The following is a 24,551-nucleotide window of genomic DNA, read 5'->3' on the forward strand; positions in this document are numbered from 1 at the left end:
TGATATATGTTGCAGCCCTTTAAAAATTAAAACAAAGTCCTCTCAAACCTATCTTCAGGGCTTCCCTGGTGGCGCAGTGGTTGAGAATCTGCCTGCTAATGCAGGGGACACGGGTTTGAGCCCTGATCTGGGAAGATCCCACATGCCGCGGAGCAGCTGGGTCCGTGAGCCACCATTACTGAGCCTGCGCGTCTGGAGCCTGTTCTCCGCAACAGGAGAGGCCGCGATAGTGAGAGGCCCGCACACTGCGATGAAGAGTGGCCCCCGCTTGCCGCAACTAGAGAAAGCCCTCGCACAGAAACGAAGACCCAACACAGTCATAAATAAATAAATAAATAAAATTAAAAAAAAAAAAAGAAAAGGTGCATGAGGTTTTTAAAAAAAAAACCTATCTTCATCCCAGCCCCTATCCTGAGAAGGCATCTTTCCAGATTTTTTCTGTGTATTTACATAATGTGCACATATCCTGAGAAAACATATAATTTTTTGTGTTTTCTGTTACTTAACTAATATTATACGGTATGTATGGCATCGTAACTGGCTTTTTAAATTTTATTTTAATTTTACTGGAGTATAGTTGATTTACAATGTTGTGTTCGTTTCAGGTGTACAGCCAAGTGATTCAGTTATACATATACATATATTCATTCTTTTTTAGATTCTTTTCTCATATAGGTTATCACAGAATATTGAGTAGAGTTCCCTGTGCTATACAGTAGGTCCTTGTTGGTTATCTGTCTTACATATAGTTGTGTGTGTGTGTTCATCCCAAGCTCCAGATTTATGTAACTGGCTTTTTAAATTATTTATTTATTTATTTATTTTACTTTTTTGTTTTATTTTTATTACACAGTACAAAATACACTGCATGCTACACGATACACTGCATAACCTTCTAGCAGCGGTAGATGAGCATAACTGAGTTATTTTTCATCAATCAGGAAAATGCTTCCTTAATCAATGTTCTCCAAACCCTTTGGCACATAGTAACGATCAACTCCAGAGATGCGCCTATCTCTTTCCACCAAGTTCCACTGATATGAATAATGGGCAACCCTTTTTTCCTTGCCCCCGTTAGTGAACCTGTGGATGTGTGCAGTGGCCATTCCCAGGATGAACAAGCATGCGGCCACGACAGCAACCCCGGGGAGAATCTCGAACCACATCGTGACACCGTCACAAAGGCCAAACACTTCCTTCCAGGCCCCTTGAAGGTGACCTGGCTTAACTGGCTTTTTTTAAATCTAACAATATGACTTGGTAAAATTAGTGAAATTGGTGCGTTCTTTAAAATGCAAGAGATATGCTCAGATCAGCTCAAGAAGTGCAGGAAAGTCGTGCCTGGAACTTTCCACATTCTATTTCACTCATTCTCACAACAACGCTTCAAGGTAGGTATTATTATCAGTACTCGAGAAATTAGAAAATTAAGTTTCAAAAAAGTAAAGTAACTTGCCCGAGTACCTAGCATGTGAAAAGCTCTCCATAATCACGCATCAAATGAGTGATTATGATTATTGAGTGGCCGAGCTGGGATTTGAACCCACCTCCATTGCACGCGAGGGTCAGCTTGGTTTCTCTCTATGCAGTACCAGGAACCAGAAAGGCAATCACTGTGCATTTGTAGCAGCTGCTGTTAGAGGCTGGTGAGATGCGGGGGTGGGGGAGGTGTAGAATTATAATCACCTGCTCTCAGCAGATCCAGGGGAAGAGCTTTCTCTCCAGGAGAACAAAATCTTCCAGGGCCGATTGGGAAAACGCATCAAGCATTTAGTAAACGCATGACCTTTGGAAACGGGTCTGCTCTGAATACCCGGGCTAATAATGATCACCTGATAGCAATTTCCTGCAAGCTGGTTTCCTATCACACATCTGGCAGGCCATCCGCTTTCCTCTGTTGCATACATGATTTGTCATTAGCCCAGGCAGTGGGGGTGACGTACACTCCAGCATATGGGACTTAGCGCAGTAACCCTTGCATCGCCAAGCCTGGGGGGAGACTCTCAAAGGAAAAGATGTGCCTGGGATGCTAGAAACGGCTTTTCACTCTAAGGCCCCATCCAACGCTGGGACATTTCAGAGACCTGAGTCTGCATCCCAGCTCTACCACTCAGCAGCTGGCATCTTGAGCAAAGCACCTCACCTGTCTGAGCCTCAGGGGTGGTTGTGTATGTAACTGTGACTCAGGAACGCGGGGGGCCCTCTCCCCCTAATCTGAAAAGCTCTGTGAAGAAGGGCAGCTTTCCTTCCCCCTTATTCTGAGCATCTACTGCTGTGTTGCAAACTACCCCCAAATTTAGTGGCATAGACCATAATAACACTCTTGTTATGTTCATGGATTCTGTGGGCCAGGAATTCGGACGGAGCACAGCGGGGCTGGCTTGTCTCTGCACTACGATGTCTGGGAGTCTCAGCCAGGAGGACCCCCAAAGCTGAGGTGACTCACACAGCTGGGGGCTGAAAAACTAGGTCTGGAGCATCCCTTCGAAGATATTTTCTATTATGGGTCAAATTATGTTCCCCCAAAAGATGTGTTCAAGTCCCAAACCTGTGAATGTGACCTTATTTGGAAATAGGGTCTTTGCAGGGTAAATAAGTGAAGATGAGGTCATACTGGTTTAGGTGGGCCCTAATCCAATGACTGGTGTCCTTAGAAGAGAAGGCGATTTGGACATAGACACAGAGGGAAGATGGCCATGTGAAGATGGAGGCAAATGTGTCACTGGAGTGACTCATCTACAAGTTAGGGGTCACCGGGAGTCACCAGAAGCTAGGAGAAAGGCAAGAAAGGTATTACAGGCTGCATGTGTCCCCCCAAATTCATATATGGAAGCCCTAACCCCTAGTGTGGCTGTATTTGGAGATGGGGCCTCTAAGAAAGTCATTAAGGTTAAATGAGGTCATAAGGACGGGACCCTGATCTGGTAGGATTAGTGTCCTTATAAGAGACACTAGAGAGCTTGCTCCCTCTCTATTCATGTACTCAGAGAAGAGGCCGTGTGAGGACACAGTGAGGAGGTGGCTGTCTGCAACCCAAGGGGCCATCCCCTCACCACAACCTGGCCATTCTGGCACCTTGATGTCGGACTTCCAGCCTCCAGAACTGTAAGAAAATAAATTTCAGTTGTTTAAGCCACTCAATCTATGATATTTTGTTACAGCAGCTCAAGCTAATACAGAAGGATCCTTCCTGAGCGCCTTTGGAGAGAACCCAGCCCTGATGACACCTTGATTTTGAACTTCTGGCCTCCAGGACTGTGAGAAAATTAATTCATTTTGTTTTAAGCCACCAAACTTGTGGTAATTTGTTACAGCAGCCATAAGAACCTTAATACAGTTCCATCATTCACATTTGCAGGGCCTGGCCGAATGGTGAACAATGGTCTCCACCTGCCCGCCCCCTCCAACATGTCTGGGGCGTTTACCACCTGAATGAACTAGTGTAAGCCATAATATAGTTGACCTGTGAACAACGCAGGGGTTAGGGGCACTGACCGTCTGCAGAATTGAAAATCCAAATGTAGGACCTACTGTATAGCACAGGGAACTCTGCTCAATATTCTATAATAACCTAAATGGGAAAATAATTTGAAAAAGAAAATCCAAATATAACTTTACAGCCTGCAGATTCAACAAACCGCAGATTGTATAGTACCATAGTACCTATTTAGTGGAAAAAATCCTCCTATAAATTGACCCATGATGCGCAATTCAAACCCATGTTGTTCAAGGGTCGACTGTAATAGTTTATAGGTGCTCTTGTCATTTCTTGAGTGCTCACAGCATGCCAAAGATGATGCTAACTGCTTTACAAGCATTATTCTCTTTTCCTTTGTGGATATGGAGAAATCCAGCCTAAGTTGCTGATGGGAACCAGCAGCTGCTCCTGCCTCCAAGGCACTCACAACCTGGTGGGGGAGTCACAGGTGCTCTGATGGAGACAGTAGAGAGGACTGGGGGGCCCAGAGACTCATTGTCGTGAGCTGGAGGAGGGGGAATCAGGGAAGGCTTCCTGGAGGAGGTGACCCCCAAGTAGGTTTGCCACTCTGCCATAACTTAGTGTAGGGCCCTCATAGCACATCTGTTTGGGGCCCCATGAATGATGGAAGGGACAAAGTATCAGGAACCAAAGACTCCCCAGTTTCCTGCTTAAGGGAGGGTCCCAGAAACTGCTCCGTAACACTTCCCCTTACATCCCATTGGCTTAATCCCTTTAGTTTAACCCCATGTCCTTGCTATTGCAAGGAAGGCTGGGAAATAGTTTTTAATTTGAGGGAGGTGTGTGCCCAGCAAAAATATTATACAACTACAGGAGGAGAGGAGAATGGATACTGTCCATGCCTCAGGGAGGAAAGGTTAACAGGGTCCAAGTGGAGAGTTCGAACTTGACGCTGAGGATGATAGGCAGCCTGGGATGACGTGAATTACCTCAACATCTCAGTGAGGAGCTGCCCAGACCCCCAGCAGCTCTCTGTCCAGCTCCCTAACACATCCGGGCAGCCCAAAGATGGGCAGTGACATCACGTCTGCTTTTGTCCACCCTCTCTGCACGCCCCGTGAGCACACATTCCTCTTTCTTCTTTCATTCGACAAATTGAACTTTTTGAGCAGCTCCTATGCACCAGGGAGTGCCTCGGTGGGGAGAGGTGGCTTTTTTTTTTTTTTTTTTTTTTGCCAGGGCGTGGGGATTGCGGGATCTTCGTTCCCTGACCAGGGATCGAACCTGGGCCCCCAGCAGTGGAAGCGCAGAGTCCAAACCACTAGACCACCAGGGAATTCCCCGAGAAGTGGTTATTTTAAATAGGATGGTCTGGGAAGATCTCACTGAGAAGAGGATGATGCCTGAGCACAGGCCAGAAGGAGGTGAGGGAATGGAACAAGGCAGGTGGGTGTCCTGGAGAGAAGCCTCCCGGGTGAATAGGAGGGAGCAGAGTCGGGTATGAGATGGGGAGGGGATGACTGTGAGAATACTGAATTCTTTCTGTCCAAGGTGAGGGCCTCCGAGGGTTTGAACAGAGGAAGGACGTAATCTGACTTTTGTTTTTAAAAGATGGCTCTGCCTGCTTTATTCTCACAAGCTTTTAGACAAAAAACCCAGAGGTGTCTACACCACCTTCCTCGGTGCCCTCCTAGCACCCAGACATCCCCTGGGAACAACCCAACCAAGACTAGAACGGGGTCCCAAGATGCCCAGCCGGCTCCCCCTGCACTGTCCTGGGGAGTTCAGGAAACAATCTATTTCCTTTAAAAACACTTATTTATGTTGCTTGGTCACCCTATTAACCACCCCCTCATGTTTTATCCATGAAACTGATGTTGACCCTCCGTATGTGCATGTAAATGTGTGCACATTTTACATCTGTGGTCCTATGTGCTTGGACGCTTACTTGAAGTGCAACAGTTGTATCAGATTTCATTTCCTGTTAGACGCTAATTAACCTGCGGTTCTTCATTCGCCTGGTGTTGGAGACTTGACGAGTGGATGAATGAATGAAACGAGGACCAGCTATTATGTTAATGAGTACTAAGAGCAAGGATAACGATAATTAATATATAGCTAGTGTGCTGGTTAACAGCACAGGCTCTAGAGCCCTATTACCCGGGTTCGAATCCAAGCCTTGCCACTTAGCTGGGTGACCTGGGGCGACCTAACGGCCCCCCTCTCGCAGACCCGTCCCACCCAGGCCGGCCACCCCATCAAACCCGGGCAGGTGAGAGCAAACCTGTGCAGGTGCGAGCAAACCTGTGCAGGTGCGAGCAAACCTGTGCAGGTGCGAAACTCACCTCCTCAGGGCTGCACCAGGCTGCCAGCGAGGCTGGCACGCATGCGCGATTCGGCAGGTAGGCGTGGTCACGGGCGACTAGGAGGGACGCACGCGTACGGGGTGGGGCCGCGCCTGCGCAGGCTGCCTGCAATGGCGGCGGCTTGCGCACCGTGGTGAGGGGCTCGGTTGGGACTTCAGGCAGCGGCCGGCGGTGGGTAAGCCCGTGGGAGAGGCGGCGGCACGCGGAAGGGTGCAGGGAGCCTCCTGGCACCGAGCCTGGCCTTGAAGTGCGGACTCCCACGGGCCTGAAACCTAAGTCCCCACTCAGCCTTAGTTTCCCCTTCGAAGCTAGGGTGTTGGGAGGAGTCCATGCCTTCCTCTGGGTTTCCGTTCGGGGTCCACGCAGCCCCCTCGGTTTTGGATTAGAAAGGGAGGGTGATGCCCGAGCTGTGACTGCAGTTTGAGAGGGCAATGCTTAGCTCGCCAGTTGGAGTCCAGGGAGGCGGCAAGACAGAGAGAACGAAGAGCCCCGAGGGCCGAGGACCCTGGAGCCCCTGACTACGGCTCCGCGCCGCGGCCAGGGCCAAGTCTTTGCCCCACAGACCCGGACCTCGGTTCCAGAATCGCGCCTACTTCCTGATTGTTGATGACCTTATGACACCTGGCAGAGAGAAAGCCTGGGAGGCGGGGAGGCATTTCAACCCCCAGATCCCAGCAAACTGCTTTTAGTGGGCACTCCTGACAGGGTTAGGATGACAGCGTCTGCGTCTGGCCCCCACAGCCTTAGAGGAGCCAAGGACACTTGTCAGCTGCCCAAAGGAGGAAGCAGAGGTCCCATCTGCAGTCGGGGTGTCCTTTCCCTCCTCCCCAGTGAGAAGAGGGGACTGAAGCCCATCCAGCCCCAGCATTCCCAGACAGAGACTGTGAGTCAGCTATTCCTAAATAGAGAAACTATTGCCTTATTCCATCTTGCAGCACATCATTTAATAATTATTCTTATCAACACTATAATGATAATATTTCCTATTGGCATTTATTGAGCACTTACTATGTCCTGAACCCTGAAAGTGATCATTGTCTCATTTAATCCTCACACAGACCCTGAGACAGGTACCAAGTGCCTCTGCATTCCCAGAGATCTGGTTCTAGGAAAAGCCCCTTAAAGGGAATCCACTTAACCTAGTACTCCATTGTAGAGTGCGTTTCCTGGGACACCTGTGCAGGTTGGATTTTAAAATTGAAATTTCAACTAGAAATTAAGAATACGGGTTTGGCTTTTCTCTGTATTTAAGAGTATTTGGTACGCGGTTGCAATATTTTCCCCCAGGACCTTTTTCAGTCCCAGGAGAGCCAGATCTGTCTTTAAAACGATTGGTCATGGTAGGTCTAAGCTGTACTTAGACTGGATCCTCTTCCTGGATCCATCCTAATTTTTCCAGTCCTCATTGGTTGAGGACTTTTGCCTGAGGGTCGAGCATTTCTTCTCTATTGCTTTCATTGACACCATGAAATCCTGCATCCATTTGCCAGATTCACAGCTTCACTTCACAACCCACTTGCTTTGTGCTGCCTTATAGCGTTAGATAGGAAAGCCAGCCAGCAAGGGGCGACTCTTTTATAAAAATGTTTGTGTTGGGACAACTTTTGCTTCCCCATGGAGAGTACTTAAATGTAGGCACTCCAGTTATGTGGACTCAGATTGTGGACAGCCTGGGTTATGACGATCCCATTTTCCAGTTGAAGAAATGGAGGCCCGAGAGGTCTCATGACATGGGTGGGGCACACACGTAGTGCACACACCTACCCAGGTAGGAACAGTTCCTGTAGGAGGTCAGGGATTGTGGGCAGGTTTGGGTCAAACATCTGAAACCAAGGATTTATTAACAATTGCTGCGGACCAAGGACTCTGCTCAGCACTTAACACCCTCCCCCCACATATCTCCCCCCACACCCCCACCTACCGCCAACCCTGCAAGGTGAGAATGTAGCTGAAGAAACGGGTCCAGAGAGGTGGAGTCATTTTCTCAAGGTCATGTAGCAAGGAGGTAGGAGACTGGGTTTATACATGCTCTGCCCAGCATCACAGCTCAAGTCTCTGTCTGCAGGCAGCTGCTGCTGTTTAATGCTTTTTGATGAGGTGGAACATTTGGATGGAGGGAAAGCCTTCCTGTTTTTGACCACCTTGCCTCCAGCATGGTTTTCCAAATTTTAGTTATTGCTGTGTCGCCTTCATTATTTTTCCATATCTGTATATCACCTGTACAGTGATTCCCTTAGTTGCTTTTCCTTTAAATCCACTCACTTTTTTTTTTTTTGGTTTAAAAACAAATGATATATGGGCAGCTGGGGCCAACTTCTAGAAGAAAAAGGTTATAGGGAAAACAACTTCTAAATGCAAAGCATAAATTGTGATTGAATACTGGTTTAGGAAAAACTAGCTGCAAAAGACGTTTGGGTGTCAAATGGAGAAAATTGACCATGAACTGGGTTTTAAATGGTATAAGGGAATCGTTAATTGTTTTAGGTCTGCTAATGGTCTTATGGTTATGTAGGAGCATGTTCTTAGGAGACAGACGCTGAAGAATTATTTAGGGGTTAAATGGTGTGATGTCTAGAAGGTGCTCAGTTCAGGGGAGAAAAACCGAGATAGATGGATTGATTGATCATGTGAAAAAGCATTAATGATCATGGAATCTAAGCAGTGGGTATATGGCTGTTTATTATGCTATGCCCTCAACTTGCTATTGGAAAATTTTCATAATAAAAAAATGGAAAAAATAAAAAAGGGAAGGAAAACTTTATCAGTATAAATGGAAATGTAGATCTCTTGCCATAAGTAAACGATTACTATGAAAATGAACACAGTGCAAAACAAAATAACAGTTCTAGTTGGATTCTGTTCCCTTGCCAAGGCTCTGAGACTTTCTCCTTCAGGAAGAATTAAGAGAGGATTGAAAAGGGAGCTCTCTGCCGCCTGGCTGGGGTCGTTTACACTGTTCCTCTCTGGGACCTGCTGTCCTGAGGACTTGCTCTCGCCTCTCAGGTGCTGCTGTCCCACGGTTGGTGGGGAGCCCAGGCCATGGTTGCCGTCTCCCGCCCCCGCCATGGACGAGATCACCTTCAAAAGCGACACCGTGCTGTCAGACGTCCACCTCCACACCCCGAACCAGAGACACCTCATGGTGCGGCTGAGTGGCGTGGGGCAGCCCGGTAAGGTCCCTGCACCCCAGGGAGCCCACTGTGTTTCCTGCTTTCTCACAGAAAGGATTGGGAAGACTGGATCGTTTAGTTTATCCTCACACCACTTCTTAAGTGCCCTTGTTTCACTGAGCAGACCCCTGTGCTTTCCCGAGCACCTGTTCTGTGCCAGACCTGGACGTGATGCCGGGAACGCAGAGGGAATGAGTCGAGCTCTGCCCTGGGGGAGCCCACGGGCCAGTGGGGGAGTCGGGGCCCAGGGACTCCCCCAGCCCACTGCCCCTACCCCCGGCTGACTCCACCCACCAGGGCTCCCTGCTTTTTCTCCTGCACACACTCCCTCACTCCTCTCCCCAGCAGCCCAGGGGGTCCTGTGAAAAATGCAAATCACACCACCGCCCTGATTTAGACCCTCCAGTGGCTTCCCTTGCTCTTAGAAGGAAATCAGAGCCCTCACCTTGGCCTGCGAGGCCCAGCCCCACCCAGCCCCTGCCCGTGTGTCCACACTTCTCTCTCCCGCCCTCGCTGCTCAGCGGCCACTGTCTGCTCCTTTCCGCCCCTCACACACTGCATGTACCTTCCTCTCTGAGCACCTTTGCTCTTGCTTTTCGCTCTGCCTAGAACGTTCTTCCCTCCCTGGCCACCTTCCCCAGCTCCGATCACTCTGTTGTATTTGCTTGTTCTGGTGCAGTTCATAACTCCCCTTTCCCTCGTGTCCCAGTTTGGATTCCTGGATTCAGGAAACTGAGGCTCAGAACAGATAAGCGAGTTGCCCCAGGGTCAGACAGTCGGGGGACGTGGAGGACTCTGGCCCAGGACACCCCCTGCCTCCAGCCCAACTCTCCTGGCACCCATGCTCTTACCAAAGCCTGTCCCAGTGACTTTCTGGCCACCAGGTGGTGAGGGACACAGTATCCTTGTCCTCACTTCCAAGCTTAAGGCTCAACAGTGCGGTGAGGAGGGCAGAAGTGCAGGGTTTGAGTAGCCTGGGTGTGAATCCCGCCTCAGCCACACCCACAGCTGTGTGACCTTGGTCAGCTCACGTAACCTCTGAGCCCCAGCCTCCACATCTGTAAGACAGAGTGACACTGGGACTTCCCTGGTGGTCTCGTGGTTAAGACACCGCGCATCCACTACAGGGGGCGTGGGTCCCATCCTTGGTCGGGAACCAAAATCCTGTAAGCCGTGTGGCGCAGCCAAAAAAATTTTTAAATAAAAAATAAATAAAATAGAGTGACACTGCCACTTTCGTAACCACTGTAAAGGGTAAATGAGTTCTTGTGAGCCGAGTGCCTGCAGTGTAGGTGCTCATCCGATGGGGGCTGCTCTGGAGGCTGCAGCATCACAGCCGAATCAAACAGACCTTTTCTGCCGGTTTTATGATATTTCCACCTGGCCTTTTTTTTTTTTTCTTTTCCATTATGGTTTATTTACCGGATATTGAATATAGTTCCCTGTGCTATACAGTAGGTCCTTGGGTTAGGGTTAGGGTACGGCTTAGGGTACGTGTTACGGTACGGCTAAGAGCACAGGTTAGGATTAGGGTTAGTGTTACGTTTAGGGTTAGTGTTAAGTTTAGATTACGGATTAGGGTTAGGGTCTGGCTGAGGTTTAGGTTAGGGGTTAGGGTTACGGTTAGGGTTAAGGTTAGGTGTAGCGTTCGGGTTAGGTTTAGGGTACAGCTTAGCATACGAGTAAGTGTAAGACTTAGGGTATGTGTTAGAGTTAGGGTTAGGGGTAGAGTAAGATTTACGGTATGGATTAAGTGTAGTGGACGGGTTACTGATAGAGTGGGGTTACGGTTAATGTTACGGTTAGGGTATCGCTTAGGGTAAGGTTTAGGGTTAGGTTTAGGGTTAGGGTTAGGGTACGGCTTATGTTACAAGTTAGTGTAAGGGTTAGGTAATGGGTTAGGTCCAGGTTTACGGTTACGGTACGGCTTAAGGTACGGGTTGGGGTACTGCTTAGTTTATGGGTTAGGGTTAGGGTTAGGATTCGGGTTAGGGTTAGGGCAAGGATTAGGGTACGGATTCGCTTTAGGGTATGGGTTAGGGTTAGGGTAGGGGTTCGTTTTGGGTTAGGGTTAGGGTTAGGGAACGGATTAGGGTATGGGTAAGGGTACGCCCTAGGGTATGGGTTAGGGTTAGGGTACGGCTTAGGGTACGTGTTACGGTACGGCCAAGAGTACAGTTTAGGTTTAGGGTTAGAGTTACGGTTAGGGTTAGTGTTAGGTTTAGAGTACGGATTAGGGTTAGGGTATGGCTGAGGGTTAGGGTAGGGGTTAGGGTTAGGGTTGAGGTTAGGGTTAGGGTTCGGCCTGGGTTTAGGGTACGGCTTAGGTTACGAGTAAGTGTCAGGCTTAGGGTCTGCGTTAGTGTTAGGTTTAGTGTTAGGGTACGGCTTCGGGTATGGTTTAGGGTTAGGGTTAGAATTAGGGTTAGGTTTAGGGTAAGGATTAGGGTACGGATTATGTTTAGGGTACGGTTTAGGGTTAGGGTAGTTGTTAGAGTTAGGTTTAGGGTTAGGGTTATGGTATAGCTTAGGATATGGGTAAGGGTATGTCTTAGGTTATGGGTTAGAGTTACGGTTAGGGTTAGGGTAAGGTTTAGGGTACGGATTAAGTTTAGGTTTTGGGTTACTATGAGGGAGGGGGTTACAGTTAGGGTTATGGTTAGGGTATCGCTTAGAGTATGGGTTAGGGTTATCGTTAGGTTTAGGGGTAGGATTAGGGTACGGCTTATATTACAAGTTAGTGTAAGGGTTAGGTAATGGGTTAGGTCTAGGTTTACGGTTACTTTACGGCCTAGGGTACGGTTTGGGGTACTGTTTCGTTTATGGGTTAGGGTTAGGGTTAGGATTCGGGTTAGGCTTAGGGTTAGGATTCGGGTTAGGCTTAGGGTTAGGATTCGGGTTAGGGTTAGGGCAAGGATTAGGGTACAGATTAGGTTTAGGGTTCGGGTTAGGGTTAGGGTAGGGGTTCGTTTTGGGTTAGATTTAGGGTTAGGGAACGGATTAGGGTATGGGGAAGGGTACACCTTAGGGTATGGGTTAGGGGTAGGATACGGCTTAGGGTACGTGTTACGGTAGGGCTAAGAGTACAGGTTAGGATTAGGGTTAGAGTTACGGTTAGGGTTAGTGTTAGATTTAGATTACGGATTAGGGTTAGAGTATGGCTGAGGCTTAGGGTAGGGGTTAGCTTTAGCGTTAGGGTTAAGGTTAAGGTTAAGGTTAGGGTTCAGCCAAGGTTTAGGGAACGTCTTAGGTTACGAGTAAGTGTAAGGCTTAGTGTATGCGTTAGTGTTAGGGTTAGGGTTAGGGTACGGCTTTGGGTACAGGTTTGGGTATGGCTTACATTATGGGTTAGGGTTAGGGTTAGGATTCGGGTTAGGGTTAGGGCAAGGATTAGGGTACGGATTAGATTTATGGTATGGGTTAGAGTTAGGGTAGGGGTTCGTTTTGCGTTAGGGTTACCGTTAGGGTACAGCTTAAGGTACAGGTTGGCGTACGGCTTAGGTTATGGGTTAGGGTTAGGGTTAGGATTCGGGTTAGGGTTAGGGCAAGGATTAAGGTACGGATTAGGTTTAAGCTACAGGTTAGTGTTAGGGTAGGGGTTCATTTTGGTTTAGGGTTAGGGTTAGGGAACGGATTCGGGTATGGGGAAGGGTACGCCTTAGCGTATGGGTTAGGGTTAGGGTACGGCTTAGGGTACGTGTTACGGTACGGCTAAGAGCACGGGTTAGGTTTAGGGTTAGTGTTACGTTTAGGGTTAGTGTTAAGTTTAGATTACGGATTAGGGTTAGGGTATGGCTGAGGTTTAGGTTAGGGGTTAGGGTTACGGTTAGGGTTAAGGTTAGGTTTAGCGTTCGGGCTACGTTTAGGGTACAGCTTAGCTTACGAGTAAGAGTAAGACTTAGGGTATGTGTTAGAGTTAGGGTTAGGGGTAGAGTAAGATTTACGGTATGGATTAAGTTTAGTGCACGGGTTACTGATAGAGTGGGGTTACGGTTAATGTTACGGTTAGGGCATCGCTTAGGGTAAGGTTTAGGGTTAGGGTTAGGTTTAGGGTTAGGGTACGGCTTATGTTACAAGTTAGTGTAAGGGTTAGGTAATGGGCTAGGCCCAGGTTTACGGTTACGGTATGGCTTAAGGTACGGGTTGGGGTACTGCTTAGTTTATGGGTTAGGGTTAGGTTTAGGATTCGGGTTAGGGTTAGGGCAAGGATTAGGGTACGGATTCGCTTTAGGGTACGGGTTGGGGTTAGGGTAGGGGTTCGTTTTGGGTTAGGGTTAGGGAACGGATTAGGGTATGGGTAAGGGTACACCTTAGGGTATGGGTTAAGGTTAGGATACGGCTTAGGGTACGTGTTACGGTACAGCTAAGAGTACAGGTTAGGATTAGGGTTAGAGTTACGGTTAGGGTTAGTGTTAGGTTTAGATTACGGATTAGGGTTAGAGTATGGCTGAGGGTTACGGTAGGGGTTAGGGTTAGCGTTAGGGTTAAGGTTAAGGTTAAGGTTAGGGTTCAGCCTAGGTTTAGGGAACGTCTTAGGTTACGAGTAAGTGTAAGGCTTAGTGTATGCATTAGTGTTAGGGTTAGGGTTAGGGTACGGCTTAGGGTACAGGTTTGGGTATGGCTTACGTTATGGGTTAGGGTTAGGGTTAGGATTCGGGTTAGGGTTAGGGCAAGGATTAGGGTACGGATTCGCTTTAGGGTACGGGTTACGGTTAGGGTAGGGGTTCGTTTTGGGTTAGGGTTAGGGTTAGGGAACGGATTAGGGTATGGGTAAGGGTACGCCCTAGGGTATGGGTTAGGGTTAGGGTACGGCTTAGGGTACGTGTTACGGTACGGCTAAGAGTACAGTTTAGGTTTAGGGTTAGAGTTACGTTTAGGGTTAGTGTTAGGTTTAGAGTACGGAATAGGGTTAGGGTATGGCTGAGGGTTAGGGTAGGGGTTAGGATTAGGGCTAGGGTTGAGGTTAGGGTTAGGGTTCGGCCTGGGTTTAGGGTACGGCTTAGGTTACGAGTAAGTGTCAGGCTTAGGGTCTGCGTTAGTGTTAGGTTTAGTGTTAGGGTACGGCTTCGGGTATGGTTTAGGGTTAGGGTTAGAATTAGGGTTAGGTTTAGGGTAAGGATTAGGGTACGGATTATGTCTAGGGTACGGTTTAGGGTTAGGTTAGTGGTTAGAGTTAGGTTTAGGTTTAGGGTTATGGTACAGCTTAGGGTATGGGTAAGAGTACGTTTTAGGGTATGGGTTAGAGTTACGGTTAGGGTTAGGGTAAGGTTTAGGGTACGGATTAAGTTTAGGGTTAGGGTTACTATTAGGGAGGGGGTTACAGTTAGGGTTACGGTTAGGGTATCGCTGAGAGTATGGGTTAGGGTTATCGTTAGGTTTCGGGGTAGGGTTAGGGTGCGGCTTATGTTACAAGTTAGTGTAAGAGTTAAGTAATGGGTTAGGTCTAGGTTTACGATTACTTTACAGCCTAGGGTACGGGTTGGGGTACTGCTTAGTTTATGGGTTAGGGTTAGGGTTAGGATTCGGGTTAGGGTTAGGGCAAGGATTAGGGTACAGATTAGGTTTAGGGTTCGGGTTAGGGTTAGGGTAGGGGTTCGTTTTGGATTAGGGTTAGGGTTAGGGAACGGATTAGGGTATTGGTTATAGTACACCTTAGGGTATGGGTTAGGGTTAGGATACGGCTTAGGGTACGTGTCACGGTACGGCTAAGAGTACAGGTTAGGATTAGGGTTAGAGTTACGGTTAGGGTTAGTGTTATGTTTAGATTACGGATTAGGGTTAGAGTATTGCTGAGGGTTAGGGTAGGGGTTAGGGTTAGGGTTAAGATTAAGGTTAAGTTTAGGGTTCAGCCTAGGTTTAGGGAACGTCTTAGGTTACGAGTAAGTGTAAGGCTTAGTGTATGCGTTAGTGTTAGGGTTAGGGTTAGGGCAAGGATTAGGGTACGGATTAGATTTATGGTATGGGTTAGAGTTAGGGTAGGGGTTCGTTTTGGGTTAGGGTTAGGGTTAGGGTACAGCTTAAGGTACAGGTTGGCGTATGGCTTAGGTTATGGGTTAGGGTTAGGGTTAGGATTCGGGTTAGGGTTAGGGCAAGGATTAAGGTACGGATTAGGTTTAAGGTACGGGTTAGTGTTAGGGTAGGGGTTCATTTTGGTTTAGGGTTAGGGTTAGGGAACGGATTAGGGTATGGGGAAGGTACGCCTTAGGGCATGGTTTAGGGTTAGGATACGGCTAAGGGTACGTGTTACGGTACGGCTAAGAGTACAGGTTAGCGTTAGGGTTACAGTTACGGTTAGGGTTAGTGTTAGGTTTAGATTACGGATTAGGGTTATAGTATGGCTGAGGGTTAGGTTAGGGGTTAGGGTTAGGGTTAGGGTTAAGGTTAAGGTTAGGTTTCAGCCTAGAGTTAGTGAACGTCTTAAGTTACGAGTAACTGTAAGGCTTAGTGTATGCGTTAGTGTTAGGGTTAGGGTTAGGGTACGGCTTAGGGTACAGGTTTGGGTACGGTTTACGTTATGGGTTAGGGTTAGGGTTAGGATTCCGGTTAGGGTTAGGGCAAGGATTAGGGTACGGATTAGATTTATGGTATGGTTTAGAGTTAGGGTAGGGGTTGGTTTTGAGTTAGGTTTAGGGTTAGGGTACAGCTTAAAGTACAGGTTGGCGTACGGCTTAGGTTATGGGTTAGGGCTAGGGTTAGGATTCGGGTTAGGGTTAAGGCAAGGATTAAGGTATGGATTAGGTTTAAGGTACGGGTTAGTATTAGGGTAGGGGTTCATTTTGGTTTAGGGTTAGGGTTAGGGAACGGATTAGGGTATGGGGAAGGGTACGCCTTAGGGTATGGGTTAGGGTTAGGGTACGGCTTAGGGTACGTGTTACTGTACGGCTAAGAGCACAGGTTAGGATTAGGGTTAGTGTTACGTTTAGGGTTAGTGTTAAGTTTAGATTACGGATTAGGGTCAGTGTATGGCTGAGGTTTAGGTTAGGGGTTAGGGTTACGGTTAGGGTTAAAGTTAGGTTTAGCGTTCGGGCTACGTTTAGGGTACAGCTTAGCTTACGAGTAAGTGTAAGACTTAGGGTATGTGTTAGAGTTAGGGTTAGGGGTAGAGTAAGATTTATGGTATGGATTAAGTTTAGTGGACGGGTTACTGATAGGGTGGGGTTACGGTTAATGTTACGCTTAGGGCATCGCTTAGGGTAAGGTTTAGTGTTACGGTTAGGTTTAGGGTTAGGGTTAGGGTACGGCTTATGTTTCAAGTTAGTGTAAGGGTTAGGTAATGGGTTAGGTCTAGGTTTACGGTTACTTTACGTCCTAGGGTACGGGTTGGGGTACTGCTTAGTTTATGGGTTAGGGTTAGGGTTAGGATTCGGGTTAGGGTTAGGGCAAGGATTAGGGTACAGAGTAGGTTTAGGGTTCGGGTTAGGGTTAGGGTAGGGGTTCGTTTTGGGTTAGGGTTAGGGTTAGGGAACGGATTAGGTTATGGGTAAGGGTACACCTTAGGGTATGGGTTAGGGTTAAGATACGGCTTAGGGTACATGTTACGGTACATCTAAGAGTACAGGTTACGATTAGGGTTAGAGTTACGGTTAGGGTTAGTGTTAGGTTTAGATTACGGATTAGGGTTAGAGTATGGCTGAGGGTTACGGTAGAGGTTAGGGTTAGCGTTAGGGTTAAGGTTAGGGTTCAGCCCAGTTTTAGGGAACGTCTTAAGTTACGAGTAAGTGTAAGGCTTAGTGTATGCGTTAGTATTAAGGTTAGGGTTAGGGTATGGCTTAGGGTACAGGTTTGGGTATGGCTTACATTATGGGTTAGGGTTAGGGTTAGGATTTGGGTTAGGGTTAGGGCAAGGATTAGGGTACGGATTAGATTTATGGTATGGGTTAGAGTTAGGGTAGGGGTTCGTTTTGGGTTAGGGTTAGGGTTAGGGTACAGCTTAAGGTACAGGTTGGCGTACGGCTTAGGTTATGGGTTAGGGTTAGGGTTAGGATTTGGGTTAGGGTTAGGGCAAGGATTAAGGTACGGATTAGGTTTAGGTTACAGGTTAGTGTTAGGGTAGGGGTTCATTTTGGTTTAGGGTTAGGGTTAGGGAACGGATTAGGGTATGGGGAAGGGTACGCCTTAGCGTATGGGTTAGGGTTAGGGTACGGCTTAGGGTACGTGTTACGGTACGGCTAAGAGCACGGGTTAGGCTTAGGGTTAGTGTTACTTTTAGGGTTAGTGTTAAGTTTAGATTACGGATTAGGGTTAGGGTATGGCTGAGGTTTATGTTAGGGGTTAGGGTTACGGTTAGGGTTAAGGTTAGGTTTAGCGTTCGGGCTACATTTAGGGTACAGCTTAGCTTACGAGTAAGAGTAAGACTTAGGGTATGTGTTAGAGTTAGGGTTAGGGGTAGAGTAAGATTTACGGTATGGATTAAGTTTAGTGGACGGGTTAATTAAAGGGTGGGGTTACGGTTAATGTTACGGTTAGGGTATCGCTTAGGGTAAGGTTTAGGGTTTGGGTTAGGTTTAGGGTTAGGGTTAGGGTACGGGTTATGTTACAATTTAGTGTAAGGGTTAGGTAATGGGTTAGGTCCAGGTTTACGGTTACGGTAGGGCTTAAGGTACGGGTTGGGGTACTGCTTAGTTTATGGGTTAGGGTTAGGGTTAGGATTCGGGTTAGGGTTAGGGCAAGGATTAGGGTACGGATTCGCTTTAGGGTACGGGTTATGGTTAGGGTAGGGGTTCGTTTTGGGTTAGGGTTAGGGTTAGGGAACGGATTAGGGTATGGGTAAGGGTATGCCCTAGGGTATGGGTTAGGGTTAGGGTACGGCTTAGGGTACGTGTTACGGTACGGCTAAGAGTACAGTTTAGGTTTAGGGTTAGAGTTATGTTTAGGGTTAGTGTTAGGTTTAGAGTACGGAATAGGGTTAGGGTATGGCTGAGGGTTAGGGTAGGGGTTAGGATTAGGGCTAGGGTTGAGGTTAGGGTTAGGGTTCGGTCTGGGTTTAGGGTACGGCTTAGGTTACGAGTAAGTGTCAGGCTTAGGGTCTGCGTTAGTGTTAGGTTTAGTGTTAGGGTACGGCTTCGGGTATGGTTTAGGGTTAGGGTTAGAATTAGGGTTAGGTTTCGGGTAAGGATTAGGGTACGGATTATGTCTAGGGTACGGTTTAGGGTTAGGTTAGTGGTTAGAGTTAGGTTTAGGTTTAGGGTTATGGTACAGCTTAGGGTATGGGTAAGAGTACGTTTTAGGGTATGGGTTAGAGTTACGGTTAGGGTTAGGGTAAGGTTTAGGGTATGGATTAAGTTTAGGGTTAGGGTTACTATTAGGGAGGGGGTTACAGTTAGGGTTATGGTTAGGGTATCGCTTAGGGTATGGGTTAGGGTTATCGTTAGGTTTCGGGGTAGGGTTAGGGTGCGGCTTATGTTACAAGTTAGTGTAAGAGTTAAGTAATGGGTTAGGTCTAGGTTTACGATTACTTTACAGCCTAGGGTACGGGTTGGGGTACTGCTTAGTTTATGGGTTAGGGTTAGGGTTAGGATTCGGGTTAGGGTTAGGGCAAGGATTAGGGTACAGATTAGGTTTAGGGTTCGGGTTAGGGTTAGGGTAGGTGTTCGTTTTGGATTAGGGTTAGGGTTAGGGAACGGATTAGTGTATGGGTTATAGTACACCTTAGGGTATGGGTTAGGGTTAGGATACGGCTTAGGGTACCTGTTACGGTATGGCTAAGAGTACAGGTTAGGATTAGGGTTAGAGTTACGGTTAGGGTTAGTGTTATGTTTAGATTACGGATTAGGGTTAGAGTATTGCTGAGGTTTAGGGTAGGGGTTAGGGTTAGGGTTAAGATTAAGGTTAAGTTTAGGGTTCAACCTAGATTTAGGGAACGTCTTAGGTTACGAGTAAGTGTAAGTCTTAGTGTATGCGTTAGTGTTAGGGTTAGGGTTAGGGCAAGGATTAGGGTACGGATTAGATTTATGGTATGGGTTAGAGTTAGGGTAGGGGTTCATTTTGGTTTACGGTTAGGGGTAGGGAACGGATTAGGGTATGGGGAAGGGTACGCCTTAGGGTATGGGTAGGGTTAGGGTACGGCTTAGGGTACGTGTTACGGTACGGCTAAGAGCACGGGTCAGGTTTAGGGTTAGTGTTACGTTTAGGGTTAGTGTTAAGTTTAGATTACGGATTAGGGTTAGGGTATGGCTGAGGTTTAGGTTAGGGGTTAGGGTTACGGTTAGGGTTAAGGTTAGATTTAGCGTTCGGGCTACGTTTAGGGTACAGCTTAGCTTACGAGTAAGAGTAAGACTTAGGGTATGTGTTAGAGTTAGGGTTAGGGGTAGAGTAAGATTTACGGTATGGATTAAGTTTAGTGGACGGGTTAATGATAGGGTGGGGTTACGGTTAATGTTACGGTTAGGGCATCGCTTAGGGTAAGGTTTAGGGTTAGGGTTAGGTTTAGGGTTAGGGTTAGGGTACGGCTTATGTTACAAGTTACTGTAAGGGTTAGGTAATGGGTTAGGTCCAGGTTTACGGTTACGGTACGGCTTAAGGTACGGGTTGGGGTACTGCTTAGTTTATGGGTTAGGGTTAGGGTTAGGATTCGGGTTAGGGTTAGGGCAAGGATTAGGGTACGGATTCGCTTTAGGGTACGGGTTAGGGTTAGGGTAGGGGTTCGTTTTGGGTTAGGGTTAGGGTTAGGGAACCGATTAGGGTATGGGGAAGGGTACGCCCTAGGGTATGGGTTAGGGTTACGGTACAGCTTAGGGTATGTGTTACGGTATGGCTAAGAGTACAGTTTAGGTTTAGGATTAGAGTTACGTTTAGGGTTAGTGTTAGGTTTAGAGTATGGATTAGGGTTAGGGTATGGCTGAGGGTTAGGGTAGGGGTTAGGGTTAGGGCTAGGGTTGAGGTTAGGGTTAGGGTTCGGCCTGGGTTTAGGGTACGGCTTAGGTTACGAGTAAGTGTCAGGCTTAGGGTCTCCGTTAGTGTTAGGTTTAGTGTTGGGGTACGGCTTCGGGTATGGTTTAGGGTTAGAGTTAGAATTAGGGTTAGGTTTAGGGTAAGGATTAGGGTACGGATTATGTTTAGGGTACGGTTTAGGGTTAAGGTTGTGGTTAAAGTTAGGTTTAGGGTTAGGGTTATGGTACAGCTTAGGGTATGGGTAAGAGTACATTTTAGGGTATGGGTTAGAGTTACGGTTAGGGTTAGGGTAAGGTTTAGGGTATGGATTAAGTTTAGGGTTAGGGTTACTATTAGGGAGGAGGTTACAGTTAGGGTTACGGTTAGGGTATCGCTTAGGGTATGGGTTAGGGTTATCGTTAGGTTTCGGGGTAGGGTTAGGGTACTGCTTATGTTACAAGTTAGTGTAAGGGTTAAGTAATGGGATAGGTCTAGGTTTACTATTACTTTATGGCCTAGGGTACGGGTTGGGGTACTGCTTAGTTTATGGGTTAGGGTTAGGGTTAGGATTCGGGTTAGGGTTAGGGCAAGGATTAGGGTACAGATTAGGTTTAGGGTTCGGGTTAGGGTTAGGGTAGGGGTTCGTTTTGGGTTAGGGTTAGGGTTAGGGAACGGATTAGGGTATGGGTAAGGGTACGCCGTAGGGTATGGGTTAGGGTTAGGATACGGCTTAGGGTACGTGTTATGGTACAGCTAAGAGTACAGGTTAGGATTAGGGTTAGAGTTACGGTTAGGGTTAGTTTTAGGTTTAGATTACGGATTAGGGTTAGAGTATGGCTGAGGGTTACGGTAGGGGTTAGGGTTAGCGTTAGGGTTAAGGTTAAGGTTAAGGTTAGGGTTCAGCCTAGGTTTAGGGAACGTCTTAGGTTACGAGTAAGTGTAAGGCTTAGTGTATGCGTTAGTATTAAGGTTAGGGTTAGGGTATGGCTTAGGGTACAGGTTTGGGTATGGCTTACATTATGGGTTAGGGTTAGGGTTAGGATTCGGGTTAGGGTTAGGGCAAGGATTAGGGTACGGATTAGATTTATGGTATGGGTTAGAGGTAGGGTAGGGGTTCGTTTTGGGTTAGGGTTAGGGTTAGGGTACAGCTTAAGGTACAGGTTGGCGTACGGCTTAGGTTATGGGTTAGGGTTAGGGTTAGGATTCGGGTTAGGGTTAGGGCAAGGATTAAGGTACGGATTAGGTTTAAGTTACAGGTTAGTGTTAGGGTAGGGGTTCATTTTGGTTTAGGGTTAGGGTTAGGGAACGGATTAGGGTATGGGGAAGGGTACGCCTTAGCGTATGGTTTAGGGTTAGGGTACGGCTTAGGGTACGTGTTACGGTACGGCTAAGAGCACGGGTTAGGCTTAGGGATAGTGTTACTTTTAGGGTTAGTGTTAAGTTTAGATTACGGATTAGGGTTAGGGTATGGCTGAGGTTTATGTTAGGGGTTAGGGTTACGGTTAGGGTTAAGGTTAGGTTTAGCGTTCGGGCTACATTTAGGGTACAGCTTAGCTTACGAGTAAGAGTAAGACTTAGGGTATGTGTTAGAGTTAGGGTTAGGGGTAGAGTAAGATTTACGGTATGGATTAAGTTTAGTGGACGGGTTAATTAAAGGGTGGGGTTACGGTTAATGTTACGGTTAGGGTATCGCTTAGGGTAAGGTTTAGGGTTTGGGTTAGGTTTAGGGTTAGGGTTAGGGTACGGGTTATGTTACAATTTACTGTAAGGGTTAGGTAATGGGTTAGGTCCAGGTTTACGGTTACGGTAGGGCTTAAGGTACGGGTTGGGGTACTGCTTAGTTTATGGGTTAGGGTTAGGGTTAGGATTCGGGTTAGGGTTAGGGCAAGGATTAGGGTACGGATTCGCTTTAGGGTACGGGTTATGGTTAGGGTAGGGGTTCGTTTTGGGTTAGGGTTAGGGTTAGGGAATGGATTAGGGTATGGGTAAGGGTATGCCCTAGGGTATGGGTTAGGGTTAGGGTACGGCTTAGGGTACGTGTTACGGTACGGCTAAGAGTACAGTTTAGGTTTAGGGTTAGAGTTATGTTTAGGGTTAGTGTTAGGTTTAGAGTACGGAATAGGGTTAGGGTATGGCTGAGGGTTAGGGTAGGGGTTAGGATTAGGGCTAGGGTTGAGGTTAGGGTTAGGGTTCGGCCTGGGTTTAGGGTACGGCTTAGGTTACGAGTAAGTGTCAGGCTTAGGGTCTGCGTTAGTGTTAGGTTTAGTGTTAGGGTACGGCTTCGGGTATGGTTTAGGGTTAGGGTTAGAATTAGGGTTAGGTTTCGGGTAAGGATTAGGGTACGGATTATGTCTAGGGTACGGTTTAGGGTTAGGTTAATGGTTAGAGTTAGGTTTAGGTTTAGGGTTATGGTACAGCTTAGGGTATGGGTAAGAGTACGTTTTAGGGTATGGGTTAGAGTTACGGTTAGGGTTAGGGTAAGGTTTAGGGTATGGATTAAGTTTAGGGTTAGGGTTACTATTAGGGAGGGGGTTAAAGTTAGGGTTACGGTTAGGGTATCGCTTAGGGTATGGGTTAGGGTTATCGTTAGGTTTCGGGGTAGGGTTAGGGTGCGGCTTATGTTACAAGTTAGTGTAAGAGTTAAGTAATGGGTTAGGTCTAGGTTTACGATTAGTTTACAGCCTAGGGTACGGGTTGGGGTACTGCTTAGTTTATGGGTTAGGGTTAGGGTTAGGATTCGGGTTAGGGTTAGGGCAAGGATTAGGGTACAGATTAGGTTTAGGGTTCGGGTTAGGGTTAGGGTAGGTGTTCGTTTTGGATTAGGGTTAGGGTTAGGGAACGGATTAGTGTATGGGTTATAGTATACCTTAGGGTATGGGTTAGGGTTAGGATACGGCTTAGGGTACCTGTTACGGTACGGCTAAGAGTACAGGTTAGGATTAGGGTTAGAGTTACGGTTAGGGTTAGTGTTATGTTTAGATTACGGATTAGGGTTAGAGTATTGCTGAGGTTTAGGGTAGGGGTTAGGGTTAGGGTTAAGATTAAGGTTAAGTTTAGGGTTCAACCTAGATTTAGGGAACGTCTTAGGTTACGAGTAAGTGTAAGTCTTAGTGTATGCGTTAGTGTTAGGGTTAGGGTTAGGGCAAGGATTAGGGTACGGATTAGATTTATGGTATGGGTTAGAGTTAGGGTAGGGGTTCATTTTGGTTTACGGTTAGGGGTAGGGAACGGATTAGGGTATGGGGAAGGGTACGCCTTAGGGTATGGGTTAGGGTTAGGGTACGGCTTAGGGTACGTGTTACGGTACGGCTAAGAGCACGGGTCAGGTTTAGGGTTAGTGTTACGTTTAGGGTTAGTGTTAAGTTTAGATTACGGATTAGGGTTAGGGTATGGCTGAGGTTTAGGTTAGGGGTTAGGGTTACGGTTAGGGTTAAGGTTAGATTTAGCGTTCGGGCTACGTTTAGGGTACAGCTTAGCTTACGAGTAAGAGTAAGACTTAGGGTATGTGTTAGAGTTAGGGTTAGGGGTAGAGTAAGATTTACGGTATGGATTAAGTTTAGTGGACGGGTTAATGATAGGGTGGGGTTACGGTTAATGTTACGGTTAGGGCATCGCTTAGGGTAAGGTTTAGGGTTAGGGTTAGGTTTAGGGTTAGGGTTAGGGTACGGCTTATGTTACAAGTTACTGTAAGGGTTAGGTAATGGGTTAGGTCCAGGTTTACGGTTACGGTACGGCTTAAGGTACGGGTTGGGGTACTGCTTAGTTTATGGGTTAGGGTTAGGGTTAGGATTCGGGTTAGGGTTAGGGCAAGGATTAGGGTACGGATTCGCTTTAGGGTACGGGTTAGGGTTAGGGTAGGGGTTCGTTTTGGGTTAGGGTTAGGGTTAGGGAACCGATTAGGGTATGGGGAAGGGTACGCCCTAGGGTATGGGTTAGGGTTACGGTACAGCTTAGGGTATGTGTTACGGTATGGCTAAGAGTACAGTTCAGGTTTAGGATTAGAGTTACGTTTAGGGTTAGTGTTAGGTTTAGAGTATGGATTAGGGTTGGGTATGGCTGAGGGTTAGGGTAGGGGTTAGGGTTAGCGCTAGGGTTGAGGTTAGGGTTAGGGTTCGGCCTGGGTTTAGGGTACGGCTTAGGTTACGAGTAAGTGTCAGGCTTAGGGTCTCCGTTAGTGTTAGGTTTAGTGTTGGGGTACGGCTTCGGGTATGGTTTAGGGTTAGAGTTAGAATTAGGGTTAGGTTTAGGGTAAGGATTAGGGTACGGATTATGTTTAGGGTACGGTTTAGGGTTAGGGTTGTGGTTAAAGTTAGGTTTAGGGTTAGGGTTATGGTACAGCTTAGGGTATGGGTAAGAGTACATTTTAGGGTATGGGTTAGAGTTACGGTTAGGGTTAGGGTAAGGTTTAGGGTACGGATTAAGTTTAGGGTTAGGGTTACTATTAGGGAGGAGGTTACAGTTAGGGTTACGGTTAGGGTATCGCTTAGGGTATGGGTTAGGGTTATCGTTAGGTTTCGGGGTAGGGTTAGGGTACTGCTTATGTTACAAGTTAGTGTAAGGGTTAAGTAATGGGATAGGTCTAGGTTTACTATTACTTTATGGCCTAGGGTACGGGTTGGGGTACTGCTTAGTTTATGGGTTAGGGTTAGGGTTAGGATTCGGGTTAGGGTTAGGGCAAGGATTAGGGTACAGATTAGGTTTAGGGTT

The 24,551-nt window shown here is 47.3% G+C and overlaps 2 protein-coding genes across 2 annotated transcripts in view; one reads left to right on the plus strand and one right to left on the minus strand.

Annotated features, from left to right (window-relative positions):
• Positions 1-909: 909 nt before the first annotated feature.
• Positions 910-1,166, minus strand: LOC133104540 (NADH dehydrogenase [ubiquinone] 1 alpha subcomplex subunit 1-like). Its single transcript, XM_061210410.1, has one exon. It carries the CDS (start codon positions 1,164-1,166, stop codon positions 954-956), a length of 213 nt encoding a protein of 70 aa, XP_061066393.1. The 3' UTR covers positions 910-953.
• Positions 1,167-3,183: 2,017 nt separating this feature from the next.
• The window catches only part of LOC133104537 (uncharacterized), a 173,850-nt gene continuing 152,482 nt past the window's right edge, over positions 3,184-24,551 (plus strand). The window contains exons 1-4 of the mRNA XM_061210407.1: positions 3,184-3,257; positions 3,359-3,442; positions 6,547-6,688; positions 8,809-8,975. Of these exons, the coding sequence (XP_061066390.1) occupies positions 8,845-8,975 (131 nt within the window). The 5' untranslated portion in view covers positions 3,184-3,257; positions 3,359-3,442; positions 6,547-6,688; positions 8,809-8,844. The remainder of the gene's footprint in view (positions 3,258-3,358; positions 3,443-6,546; positions 6,689-8,808; positions 8,976-24,551) is intronic.

The sequence above is a fragment of the Eubalaena glacialis genome, chromosome 13 (assembly GCF_028564815.1).
Source record: "Eubalaena glacialis isolate mEubGla1 chromosome 13, mEubGla1.1.hap2.+ XY, whole genome shotgun sequence".
Lineage (NCBI taxonomy): Eukaryota > Metazoa > Chordata > Mammalia > Artiodactyla > Balaenidae > Eubalaena > Eubalaena glacialis.